Raw genomic sequence first — 14,135 nt, 5'->3', positions numbered from 1 at the left:
CATCAAGCGTCGGAGAAAAGAAGCAGCTTCTGCAGCACACAGCCTGGGATCCGCCTGTCTCTGAGCCGGGAGCGATTGGCTGGTGCTTCGCCGCTGCTGCCTGCGGCTATTTATTGCCTGCGGGCGGACGCGTGCAAAAGGCCCGCCCAAGCCGTGCGCACGGCCGGAGAGGGGTGCAAAGCAGCCAGCCCAGCTCAGCCCGTGTGCACCCGCCTCCCCCGCCGCGCCGTATCTCTGCAGACGTGCAGCAGCTCCTCCTTCTCCGCCCTGGAGCTGCGTGCAAAAGCGCTGGAGCTGCGCCCAGCCGTCGGTTCCGCGTGCAAAGCTCGCTCTCTTCCCCCCTCCCGCCCCTGTGATGTGATGCAAAAGATGCTATACTCGTGCTCCAGCGTCTAAAGTGGGGTCTAAAGTGGGGTCAGTTTTCTTTTTCTTATAACCTATATTTCACCCATTTTTAAAAGGGGGTTGTCTTAAATTCAGGGTCGTCTAAAATTGGGTAAATACGGTATTGGCACTTGTCAGGAGAGACAAATGCTATATCTGTCATGGTGTGAGTTTCCATGATCAGGAGGCTGGGGCACCCAGTAGTCCGATCAGACATTATGCTGTACGGATGTCTCTACACTTGCACGTGTGTTTGTGTGAACGACTGTACCTGATTGCCAGGTACAGTCATTCAGAACAGAAAATTGATTTCTGAAACAGAAACAGAAATTGATTGCCAGGAAAGTTAGGACCAACAAACGGAAGTACTTTTTCACACAACGCATAATCAATTTGTGGAATTCTCTGCCTCAAGATGTAGTGACAGCCAACAACCAGGATGGCTTTAAGAGGGGTTTGGATAACTTCGTGGAGGAGAGGTCTATGAATGGCTACTAGTCGGAGGGCTGTGGGCCACCTCCAGCCTCCAAGGCAGGATGCCTCTGAGTACCAGTTGCAGGGGAGTAACAGCAGGAGAGAGGGCATGTTCTCAATTCCTGTCTGTGGCTTCCAGCAGCATCAGGTGGGCCATTGTGTGCAACAGGATGCTGGACTAGATGGGCCTCTTTGGGCCTGATCCGGCAGGGCTGTTCTTATATTCTTACCTGCATTCATGTTAAATAAAAGTGGCATTGGGTACAGGCCCTTCAAATGCATGGTACAGATAGGAAGTGTACGTACCTGTGTTCAGCATATGTAACATGTGAATGACTGTAACTGTGTACAGACCTGTACCTGGCTACACTGTACACTCGTCGTATGAGTGTTGAACATAATGTGTGAATGGGCTTCATGTTTGCATCACATCTGAATGGGACATATGTTCAGCACTTGTACAATGAGTGTACAGTGTACACAGGTACAGATCCGTACACATTCACAGATTTATGCTGAACACAGGAACAGCAGTACATTTCCACGCTGGGGAGCCAGCGTGGTGTAGTGGCTAGAGTGCCGGACTAGGACCGGGGAGACCCGAGTTCAAATCCCCATTCAGCCATGAAACTAGCTGCGTGACTCTGGACCAGTCACTCTCAGCCTAATCTACTTCACAGGGTTGTTGTTGTGAGGAGAAACCTAAGTATGTAGTACACCACTCTGGGCTCCTTGGGGGAAGAGCGGGATATAAAATGTAAAAATAAAAATATCTACACCCTGCATTTGAGGAACCTGCTAGCTGGGCAAAGAGGCACCTTTTACCGTGGTGATTCTCTTTATTAAGCAGGGGGAGAGTAACTGGCCCCCATCCACCCCCAGCACAGCATCTCTCCAGTGGCTGTTGCTGGTGTGTGTCTTATGTTTCTTTTTAGATGGTGAGCCCTTTGGGGACAGGGAGCCATCTTATTTGTTTGTTATCTCTCTTTGTAAACCGCCCTGAGCCATTTTTGGAAGGGCGGTATAGAAATCGAATTAATAATAAATAAATAAATAAAATGAGCCCAGTCATTCACGCAAAAACATGTATCTGTGTAGAGACTTCTGAATGCAGGTACAACCTAATGTCTGAATAGAGCTTCTGATGCCTAAACAATTAACAACTGCAGCAGGAGCTTTTGAGGAATAGTTGAGTCCATGAAAGTGTCCTCCGCAATGAATGGGTTAGTCTTCAGGTGTTGCTTTTGAGAGGGTCCATATGAAATAATTAGCACAGAGCACAGAGTAAAAAGAGCTGTGCAGCACATGAGCATTGATAAGGGGTGTTCTTTCTCCCCCCTCCAACAGATTTCTGCCACTGCACTCTTCTGACAAAGTACACGACATCCAGTACAATTGCCGCACATGGTGTGCCATCTGCTGCTGCCCTCCCACAGAGAGAGCAATGAGGGTCCATTACTGGGGGGCGGGGGTGGGATACAGCACTCACCGAACTGCCCAACTCAGCAGGCTCTGTGCAAAACTCCATTCAAAGGGGATGGGAGGGGCTCCTCTTGCCCAAGCTCTAGTGCTGTGTGCAAATGCAAACCCAACACAAATATTACACACACACACACAAACACACACACACCACCACCTCCCAGCACTGAGTACAATGTGCAAACACCAGTCATGCTTTCTGGGTAAATATATTGATGCTGACTCAAGGATGAGTCAGCAATCGTGTGACACAGGGGGACGGGCTGGTTCCTGAGAACAATCAGGGCAATCCTTTGTGTATTTACTCGGTCCCAGAGACCTAGTAAATGAGGCAAGCGCCTATTGAGTTCCGAATTTCAAAGGGAGAGTGTTGAGCTAGACTTCATATATAGGGTCGGCATGCCCTCTCCAAAGGCCGTATACAGAGTCAGACCACTGGTCTATCTAATTCCATGCAGTCTACACTGACTGGCAGTGGCCAGTGGCAGAATAGGCACTTGCCTACGGTGGCAAAATCGGAGGGGTGGCAAATTTTTCCACGCCTCTCTGGGGATGAGGGGAAAGCCGCCCCCCCCTTTTCTCCTCAAAGACCGCCGCTGTGCACAGCGGGATAAGCTCAGCAAAGGTCGCACAGCAGCGGCTATGGGGGGGGCAAGGGGAAAGTCCCCCCCCCACGTGTGGAGAAAGGCCCACAACGGACTGCAGATGGGGCATGCAGTCATTGGGGAGGGAGGAGGGGAGATGGAAGGAGCTCTCCCTCGCTGCCCCCGCTGCCCGCTCAGCAGCACGACTAAAAGGGGGAAACTTTCCCCTCGGCCTGCCACTCTCCCTGCTGTAGCCGCTGCAGCCCTGTTGCCTGCGTGGCATTTTAAAGGTAAAGGGGGGACTTTCCTCTAGCCCCCCTCCCCGCAGCCCCTGCCATGCGGCGTTTGTTGACCTTATCCCACTGTGCACAGTGGTGGTTTTTAAGGAGAAAAGGGGGGGGCTTTCTCCCTCCACCCCTACCCTCCCTGCAGCAGTGGGGGCGGCCAATCCTTGGCCAACTTCCAGTGGCAAAAGGCTTGATCCGCCCCTCGCAGTGGCTCCAAGCAGGGGTTTCTCCCAGTCCTACCTGGAGATGCTGCCAGGAATTGAACCTGGAACCTCTTGCATGCAAAGCAGAGGAACATAGGAAGCTGCCATATACTGAGTCAGACCATCGGTCCATCTAGCTCAGCATTGTCTACACAGACTGGCAGCAGCTTCTCCAAGGTTGCAGGCAGGAATCTCTCTCAGCCCTATCTTGGAGATGCTGCCAGGGAGGGAACTTGGAAGCTAGATGCTCTTTCCAGAGCAACCCCATCCCCTGAGGGGAAGATCTTACAGCACTCTTCCACTGAGCTGCTTTCAACTTCATTTCTTATAACCTTTTGATGGACCTCACTTACATTTATGCTCTGCAGTGTACTGTGACATATCTTGTTTCTTACATGGCTGAGCCTTTTGATCTCACTAGTGGCTTCACTAACACATACAAAGCTTGCATTTGAAAAAAATAGGTCTCTGGCCCACAGATGCTTCCGCTGCTATAATAGATGTATTAGTCTTTGAGGCAGGGGTGCTCAGTCTTGGGTCCCCAGTTGCTGTTGGACTACAATGCCCATCATCCCCAGTCATCTGAAAGGGATCATCATAACTGGGAGGAAAGTGACTGTGTGTGGGCCCGGGCGGGGGGACATTTGCAGGAGAAAAACAGCAAGTTCAGGAAGGACTGAGCACCCTCTTGCTGACTCCCGTTGAGTTTCTCCTTCCTGTGCATGATCTCATGTTGTCAAGGCCTTGTAGCACATGAAGAGTATTCACAGAGTGCATCTTGATCCACAACCATTGTCTCTGTTCTGTCCAGTTGCTTTTGTTTTGAAGGCGACTTGATATTTGTTTTCTTTCGCAACCAGTGGTTGACAGAAATGATCATCCCCATGTCTTCAGATTTTGATTCTACAGCCCCACCCCACAGGACTCGAACACCCTATTCAGAAATGTGTTTTCTTCTCCTTCATACCTGGCCTATCTCAATCAGGTTGCTCTAACTTATGCCCATCATTTCTTGTAATTGGTCCACCTCATACCATATTAAAATTAGTCCATGTGCCTCTTTTCTCATAAATCCTTCTTGCAATGTCCTTGTCTGACTTAATCCATTGCACCATCCCCCATTTACAAAATATATTTCTGTGGTATTCTAGATTGGACTTGGTTGACCTAACCGTTTTCTTCCTCTTTTTAATAGTACACAACCATTGCCTTGTGGCTTTTTCTTGTGTAGTCATCAGACCCCCAACCCTCTAGATGTTTTGATTTCTCTATCTAGTAGCGCAGCTATAGGTCAGAACTGAATTTGATGCATTTAATAGGCCTGTGACATGCTGGTTTCTGGCATACTATATTAATATGCATTGCTGTTCAATGTTCTAGCTTAAAGACATTACCCTACAGTGACTTTGGGTTTCCCCCACTCCTGATGTGGGGGGAAACAGGGCAGGCAGTCAAGCCAAACCAGAACCAAACCCCAAACTTGAGTCTCTTGGTTGCCTTGAGCCAGAACCAAACTCTAAAAGCCAAAAAGCAGTAACCAGTTCAAAAGTAAGCGGCTTAATAATCAGTCAACCAGACTGTCAGTTGATGATTAACTTGTTTCCTGGTTTTTATCCTGATACATGCATTTTGTTTGTGAAAGCCTTTGACCATTCAGATCTCTCCAGACTGGGTGAGCGGGCAACAAAATGGCAAATGTGGTTCAATATAAGAAAGTGTAAAGTGATGCATATTGGGATAAAAAACTGCAACTTCACATTTAGATTATGAACCCTCTGGGGACAGGGATCCATCTTATTTATTTGTTATTTCTCTGTGTAAACCGCCCTGAGCCATTTTTGGAAGGGCGGTATAGAAATTAAATAAATAAATATACGCTTATGGGGTCTGAGCTGCTGGCACTGACCAGGAGAGAGATCTTGAGGTTGTGGTGAACAGCTCATTGAAAGTGTCGACTCAGTGCACGGCAGCTGTGAAAAAAGGCAAATTCCATGCCAGGGATCACTAGGAAGGAGATTGAAAATAAAATTGCTAATATCATAACGCTGTAATACAAAACAATGGTGCGGCCACATTTGGAGTACTGTGTACAGTTCTGGTCAGTGTATCTTAAGAAGAACATTGTAGAACTGGAACAAGTGCAGAAGAGGGCAACCAAGATGATCAGGGGCCTGGAGCATCTTCCCTGAGGCAAGGTTACAGCATCTGGGGCTTTTTAGTTTGGAAAAGAGGCGACTACGGGGAGATAGGATAGAGGTCTATAAAATTATGCCTGGAGTAGTGACAGTGGACAGAGAGAAATTTCCCCCCTCTCTCACAACACTAGAATCAGGGGCCATCCCATGAAACTGAAGGCCAGGAAATTTAGGACCAACGAAAGGAATAACTTCTTCACACGGCACCTAATTAATTTATGGAATTATCTGCCATGGGATGTGGTGGTGGCCACTAGCTTGGGGGGCTTTAAAAGGGACTTGGACAAATTCGTGGAGGAGAGGTCTATCAATGGCTAGAGAGTTGCCCAAGAGTTGCCCAGTAGCATTCACTTAGTCCATGTTTATCTACAGTCATTGTCCAGTTGCTTTTTTAAAAAGGGGACTGGATATACTACAAATACGACAAATATTTGTATACTGCTTTTCAATAAAAGTTCCCAAAGCGGTGTACATAAAAATAAATGAATCCATAAAAGGGCTCCCGTCCCTGTCCCCAGAGGGCTCACAGTCTAAAAAAGAAACGTAAGATAGAGACCACACCAGCAACAGCCACTGGAGGGATGCTGTGCTGGGGATGGATAGGGCCAGCCAGCTGTTCTCCCCCTGCTAAATAAAGATAACCACCACTTTAAAAAGTTAGCACTTTGCTCAGTTAGCAGGGGATATTTATTTTACTAGATACTTATACTATCAACGGCTACTAGTCAGAGGGCTATAGGCCACCTCCAGCCTCAAAGGCAAGATTCCTCTAAATACCAGTTGCAGGGGAGTAACAGTAGGAGAGGGGGCATGCACATACCTCTTGCCTGTGGGCTCCCCAACAGCATCTGGTGGCCCACTGTGTGAAACAGGATGCTGGACTAGATGGGCCTTGGGCCCAATCCAGCAGGGCTGTTCTTTTGTTCTTATTTATTTTATTTAGCCACTAGTGGTTACAATTTACAGAGTGCTCCAACAGAACAGTTGTGGTGTTCCTGAGATTAGCTCATGAATTTCTCAACCTTTGGATGATGTATCAGAAATCAGGTTATGTGGCTGAGTCACATTTTGGCTGGAAGGCATCACAGCAGCGGGGAAAGCCCAGCCCACCCCCCAGTTTAGATCCTGGAAGAAAACATGCAGGAATCTTTTGGCAAGCAGGTGAAAAGGGATGGATGAAATACAGAGGGGAGTGCTATGTGGATGAAACTAATGGTGTGCACTCAGGGATAGTGTTAGGGTGCAGGCTCAAACCTGACTCTGGTGACACCAGTCTAGTGGCATGAATTGAAAGAAGCTGTTTTTTTAAATCTCTCCCTGCCGCACTTGTGTTGCCTCCTGATGCCCGTTCTAGTCTCACAAAGCAGAATGCAAGTTGTACATTGTATGCAAACCTCTGCACTGTTTGCAAACACGTGTACGGCTCGTGGGACTGAAATGTATATTTTTGTTGAGCAGAGTAAACACAAGTTCTGTGAAAGCCATGCATGGTCACTGTGGAATTCCCTTCCTTTAGTAATCACAAAACCTCAGGCTGAGCTTGCACCCAAATGGTATTTCTGAGTCCACACCTTTAATTTCACTCACGTCAACCAACTTTCCTGACCTTGGGTCCCCAGCTCTTGCTGGACTGCAACTCCCACCATTCCCAGCCACAATGGCCCAAGGGACCTCAAGTCACTAATGTACTGGCGATATCCAGACTGGATTACTGCAATGTACTCTACATGGGGCTGCCCATGAAGATCATTCAGAAGCTTCAGCTGGTCCAGAATGCTGCTGCAAGGATGTTCGTAGGCACTAATAGCTTTATAAGTATTATACCTATCCTGTGATTATACCCATTTCATTGATTGCCATCAAAGGCAATGGCAAACCCTTCCTGTATTCTACCAAAGAAAACCACAAGGGTCGGTGGGCACCAGGAGTCAAAATCAAGTAGAGCCCTGTGGTTTTCTTTGGTAGGATACAGGAGGGGTTTACCATTGCTTCCTCCCATGCAGTATGAGATGATGCCTAACAGCATCTTCCTCCATCGCTGCTGCCCGATATAGTACCAGCGGGGATTCGAACCCGCAGCCTTCTTTCTGCATGTTAGTCAAGCATTTCCCCGCTGTGCCACTTGAAGTGGCTGAATGGCTGCTACACATTGAAAATAAGTCAAGTGGGCATCAGCTGTGCCCCCCTCCCTGAGTGTGGGGCTTGGCAAAGAGCACAGAGCCGGCTAGCTACCTGTGGTCACCATGGAAACAGGGTTGGAGATGTCACTGCTAGGCCTGAAAGCTGCTCTCTCCGCTGCCAGAACTATACGCTCTTTGAATTGAGATTCAAAGAAGGGATACTAGAAGAAAGATAAAGGTTGGGAAGCACCTGAGGTCACCCCAAGTTGTGCGGGCAGCATCTCTGAGAGGCTGAGCAGCTGGAAGGAGGCTGCTTCCAACGGGAGGCATTTGGCAAAACCTTTTGGTGCCTAAGTAGAAATTCCAATGCTCCCTCTACTTATATGGTGGTACATAGGAAGCTGCCATTTACTGAGTCAGACCATTGGTCCAGCTAGCTCAGTATTGTCTACTCTGACTGGCAGCAGCTCTCCAAGGTTTCAGAAAGGAGTGTTTCGCAGTCCTGCTTGGAGATGCCGCCAGGGACTGAACCTGGGACCTTCTGCAAGTAATGCAAATGCTCTTCCACTGACCTATGGCCCTATCCCCAAGACAGGAAAAGCTGCTATCTACTGCATCAGACCAATGGTCCATCTAGCTCAGTGTGGTCTACTCTACACTGACTGGCAGCAACTCTCCAAGGTTTCAGGCAGGTAGGGTTTCCATATTCCATATTCCAGCGTCCCAAATCTGGGTGGCCTAATTTGCATATTATGCAAATTACACAGCAACTAGTTTGCATTTTATGTATGTATATATGTATTTGACAGATTTGTATACTTTCCCCTCCTTCTCTGCCCTCCCTTGTGATTGGATCCGGAGTAAAATCTGGGCAATCCGGGCAGCACATTTGAAATCTGTGTAGATTCGGGTAGAGGAGCCAAAATCTGAGGGATATCCTAAATTCTGGGGGACATGGCAAGGCCAACCCTACAGCTGATGCAGTGTAGAATTCTTCACCCTCAGTGGATGCCAACTGAAGGAGGAAAGGTCAGTGTCAAAGCATGCAAGTTGGCAGCAAGTGGCTCCTTTATGTATTATATCTCTATGTAAACCGCTTTGGAAACATTTGTTGAAAGTCAGTATATAAAACATTCGTTAGTACGCGGCCGTGTTTTATCGGGAAATTCTATTCACTGTTGCTTTTGTAAACCATATGTTAAGCATTCCCTAATAAAAGTCAATTTGTTGTTTATTTGTAGTGCTCCCAGGAACCTTCTTTAAAACTGTAGACACGAGTGTGTCTTGGCGCACAGTTCAGGAGTTACGGGTAGAGTTGAACATAACCTAAAAGGCAGTTCTGGTTCACAGACATTTTTTGTCAACAGAATCAAAAATCTCTCCATTGCTTTGCACCTTGTTGTTGGACTCGATGGGGCTTGCTTCTGAAACACACTTTGGCTGCATGAATAACGGGTTCACATGGTTTTAAAGACAAGGTTCTCAAGTGAGTGCCAGCAGGACTCCGAAATACCAGACACCAGTTTGGTGGTGCAGCCCTAAGCTCACTATGGGCAACTCTGGCCCACTCGGAAGCAGACAAGGCCTTTTCCACTTGGGAAAGACCGGCTGGCAAGTGGCAGCAAGGGTGACCCAGGTCCTGCAGTAAGGGAGTTGTGGCAAGGGCAGGCTAGCATAGCAGCCCCAGACCGTCTGAGCTCCCCCCCCCCCCGTTTTTGGAGCCATTTGGGATACTCTTTTACAAGCTTTTGGTATTCATGAGTACTGCTTCTGTAAATCCCTGGCTATTAAGGTGTCACAACTTCAAGGTGCATTTTATCAAGATACTTAGTGACAGCACACGGAATGAACAAATGGCAAAGCTAGTATCCACGGGCAGGTACTGCTCTCTCAGGACATGCCGAGGCCTTCCTTCGTTCTGGGACCCTTGCAAGAGAAGGCTGACCCCAGCTGCCCAACAGAATTCTAAGGCCTTGGCAGCCGTAGGATGATTTAAGGCATTGTTTCCCCACACTTGGTACACTTTTTGTCTGAATCAAGTGGGTGGCACATTTTGCTCTTGCACCCCAAGAGAGTTTTTGCCAAACCAAACACTTGCTCCCTCTGTAACATTAGAACCAGGCCAGGGATCATCCCATGAAACTGAAGACCAGGACATTTAGGACCAACAAAAGGAAGTACTTTTCCTTCACAGTGCATCGTTAACCTATGGAATTCTCTGCCACAGGATGTGGTGCTGGCCACTAGCTTTGATGGCCTTAAAGGGGCATGGAGGGCAGGGCTATCAATGGCTACTAGTCTGGTGGCTAAAGGCCACCTCCAGCCTCAGAGGCAAGATGCCTCTAAATACCAGTTGCAGGGAACAACAGCAGGAGAGAGGGCATCCCCTCGGCTCTTGCCTGTGGGCTTCTCAGAGGCATCTGGGAGGTGGGGCTACTTGTGAAACAGGATGCTGAACTAGATGGGCATTGGGTCTGATCCAGCAAGCTGTTCCTACTTCTCCCCCTTATGTAATTTCATTCATTTTATTGAGAGTTTGAAGTGTGAAGTTTATACTGATTGAAAGCTTCTGAATAGGTTGCCAAAACATTTTTAAAAGTTAGGATTTACAACTCTTGTTCAGGCACTAATGAACCAGCACTGAATCAGTTTGTTTGTTTGTTTGTTTTAAGGTAAATGCTGTTTGTAGAATTAACTGGGCACAATTTGCAGTTTCTTGGCTGGGAATAAAATCAGTAAACCTATTCTGTATTTTTCTGGGCTGTGTTGCTATCCAAGCAGGTTTCCAAATTCTAATACGCAGCTCCAGAACAAGCCATTACCTCTTTTAGGGAGACATTTTAGGAATTTGAAGAAATTATTGGCACCAGTTTTTGAGAAAGCAAGGAACAAAAAAACAAAAACAAAACAAAACAAACCCACAAGTTTATTATATATACATATAATTTTATTTCTTTCACATCTAATGCTAGAAAATTGGCAGACAAATATATAAATGGAGAATAAGGTTACATTCCTGCAGGTAGTGAAATATACAGATCAAAGCTCAGGGAACAGGCAGAGGTTCACTTGCAGCAGCTGCATTTGGTGGAAGGGGGCCCTTTGCAGACACAGCCCTGGGCACACTTGGCACAGCCCACGGGGCAACAGGAGCAGCAGCCTGCAAAGAGAGAGAGAGAAATAATTCAGTGAGGCCAGTAGGGATTTGTGGGCAAGGGCAGTGCAGCAGGACCCAACACTTATTTGATGTATATACCACCCTTCCAAAAATGGCTCAGCGTGTTTACTTAACATGGATCTGGGAGACCTGGACTCAAAACCCACCCTAGTGCTGTTCAGTCTCAGCTCTAAAAGGGTACTAGTACCAACTAATTACCTCACAGGGCTGGTGTGAGAGCAAGTCATTGTGCATTGGACAATACAGAGGACCATGTCCACTGTTAGATCCCATGCTTGTGCCTAGGGCCACGAAGATCTGCACACAGCAAGTAATGCCTTCTGGTTTCCCCAGACACACCCCATTCCCAAACGGATTTCATATCATTCCCCAGCCTTTCCAGATCAGAGATTCATTCATGCAGACTGCCTCTCAGCAGTTGCAGCTACAGCAGCACCCTGAACAGAACAAGGCTACTCCCACTGCGTTGCCTGGAACAGGTGCGACAAACTGCACTCCTGCAAGCGAAGTATCTCACAGTTGCACGGCTTGCATTTGGGCCAGCTGCAGTGATCAAGCCATTGCCATTTGAGGCTCCTGGCTACAAGAACACGTAGCCGACACTTAAAATAGATTTATGGTTTTAATATTGAGTGTTAAATTGTTTTAGTTGTAAACCACGCAGAGACACAAGTTTTGAGTCGTATAGAAATATGTTTAATAATAATAAGCTAAAGAGGCACTATCCACTTCCTTCTAGTCTCTTATGCACCCCCCCTTCTGTTTTCCCCAGATCTAGTCAGAATTCTTGACCCATAAGACTTGAGAATTTTGTAAATAAATGGACTCTATCCAGACCCACAGCAACTCGCATACAGAGATATGCTCTCACTGCTATTGGTATCACACTTTGATGTACCAGCCTATTTTCTCAGGAAACTTTATTCATGGCTGCATTGTTTTTATAAGTAAAATGTTATAAGTAAAATGTTAGCTCTCTTTAGTGAAGAATCAAACTACACGCCTATGATGTGGGCTGTTGGTATTATCATACAGCAAGGACCAAGGCTGATATATTAGGCAAGCCTAGATAACCAGTTTAAGCTCAGCAGAGACAAAATCTGAACAGTCTGATGTCTAGCGGCAGTCTCTTAGCTGCTGTGTTTTACCAACTTTTCCTATGATAATTCGAGTTTCTAGTGGTCATAAGAAGCCACCTTATACCAAGTCAGGTCTATCTAGCTCAGCACTGGCTACAGTGACTGGCAAGGGCTCTCCAAGTTTTCAGGCACGGGTCTCTAGCTGTCAATCAACGAAAGTGAGCATAAATGCAGTTTCACAACCCTCTATCAAGTGCTTGCAGAGATGAGGCACATGATGAGGTTCGACCTGCTCTGTGCGGCATAAGAGGTTTGAGACCACACACAGATTGCATCCTATTCCATTCCTTTCCACCTACTTCTGCTCTCCATCTCCCAAGCCTGGTGGTTGCTACGGCTGTGCCAGAAGCTCAGTACTACTGCAATACCAACCCAGAGACAGACCTAGTGGTCTGTCTGCCCTCACCCCTCCGCTCTCCTGGTTGTGGGCTGAGCAAGGAAAAAGTTAAGTGGCCCAGACCCCACCCTCCAGACAGCCAGCCCACATACTTACTCTTTTTGCAGCTCTTGCACGCGCAGTTTTTGCACTGGCAGTTGTTGCCACAGGTGCATGCACCACCTAGGAGAGGAGAAACAGGCAACTCATGAGAACCCCCAGGGGCCAAAACTCAGTACCAAGCAACCAGTTTAGCATCTCCAGCAGGGCACTCTTCCTTTCTCAAGCTGTCTAGGATGCAAAGCAGCTCTTGGTCTATATTATTGTCAGGCGACAGGCACCAGATGGCCAAAAGCCACACTCTTTGGCACAACTCTGTTGTCCTCCCGGCCAGTGAAGCAAGACCACGATTTTATTTTGCCTTGGCAGAGAAAGAGAACTCGGTAGAGACATCCGGAAGAAGGCAGCAGGCGACGAAGCTAGGAAGGTGCCCCAAGCCGACCTCACATGAAGCTGCCTTATGCCCAGCCAGCTCAACACTGACTGGCAGCAGCTCTCCAAGCAGGAGTCTCTCCTTCGTGCTACCAGGCGGGAGATGCTGCCAGCCAGCGCTTGAAGCGGGGACTGCCTACATGCAAGAAAGATGCGCGCCTGCCTCCGAGCGCCGACCCCATCCTCTCAAACCAGCACTCCAGGGCGAAGCGGAGCTCAAGCCCTTGCGCACGAGGAGCGTGCGAAAAGGCTGCCTTCTCAGAAATCGGGAATATGAGAGAGAGAGCCAGCAAGGGAAGGCGAGGCACGCCAGGCAGGCGCCTCGCTCTGCAAGGACAAGCAAGCGCGCTCTCACCAGTCATGCAGGGACAATCTTGAGAATCCATCCGGATGGGTGGGGCTGGTTCGCTCCGGGATCTGCTAGGAGGCTCAGGTGCACACGGACGGCGGCTTGACTCCGGCGTGGCGCCCGCCTGCTATTTATCCCCGGAATCAAGTGCAAAGCGGCCCCACCCACCGCCCGCAAACCAACCAGCTCGCCGGCCTTGCTCTTCTGCAACGTGGATCAAGGGGGTGGTTGGCGCGCCGCCGGTGGGGCGGCGAAGCAGGCGGCTCGGACCCTTCCTTTCCAAAGGGCGGCGGGGACGCGGGAGCCCAGCATAAGGCGGCTTGCTTGCCTGCCTGCCCGCCCCGGCCAGGTTTTCTAGAGGTGATCCTACCTAGATCCTGCTCGGGTCCAGCCAGATCCCAGCCTAGAGGTGATCAGGCATATGAAAGCAACGGTCCCCAACCTTGTGTCTCCAGACGTCGGACTACAACTCCTATCAACAACAACGACAACAAATATGTATATGCCGCTTTTTAACTAAAGTGTACAAAGCGGTTTACAGAGATAAATAATTGAATAACTGAAATGGCTCCCTGTCCCCAAAGGGCTCACAATCTAAAAAGAAACATAAGATACACGACCAGCAACAGTCACAGGAGGTACTGTGCTGGGGGTGAATAGGGCCAGTTGCTCTCCCCCTGTTAAATAAAGAGAACCACCACCTTTTAAAGGTGCCTCTTTGCCTAATTAGCAGGGATCATCACACACACACACCCCACCACAATAGTTGAAGGCCATTGTGGCTATGGATGATGGGAGTTGTAGTCCAGCAATCGCTGGAGACCCCAGGTTGGGACCCCTGCATAAAAAAGGGAAGAATTCTTGAGGGATGTGCA

General features: G+C 48.3%; 1 protein-coding gene across 1 annotated transcript; it reads right to left on the bottom strand.

Annotated features, from left to right (window-relative positions):
• Window positions 1–10,651: 10,651 nt before the first annotated feature.
• Window positions 10,652–13,420, bottom strand: LOC128334120 (metallothionein-1). Its single transcript, XM_053270402.1, has 3 exons — window positions 13,267–13,420; window positions 12,537–12,602; window positions 10,652–10,886 (listed from the first exon to the last, which is right to left on the bottom strand). The coding sequence occupies exons 1-3, from the start codon at window positions 13,295–13,297 to the stop codon at window positions 10,792–10,794; spliced, it is 192 nt and encodes a 63-aa protein (XP_053126377.1). The 5' UTR covers window positions 13,298–13,420; the 3' UTR covers window positions 10,652–10,791.
• Window positions 13,421–14,135: the final 715 nt, after the last annotated feature.

This window comes from Hemicordylus capensis, chromosome 9, assembly GCF_027244095.1.
Source record: "Hemicordylus capensis ecotype Gifberg chromosome 9, rHemCap1.1.pri, whole genome shotgun sequence".
Classification (NCBI taxonomy): domain Eukaryota; kingdom Metazoa; phylum Chordata; class Lepidosauria; order Squamata; family Cordylidae; genus Hemicordylus; species Hemicordylus capensis.
The sequence above is the reverse complement of the archived record's forward strand: the minus strand, read 5'-3'. Positions and strand labels throughout refer to the sequence as shown.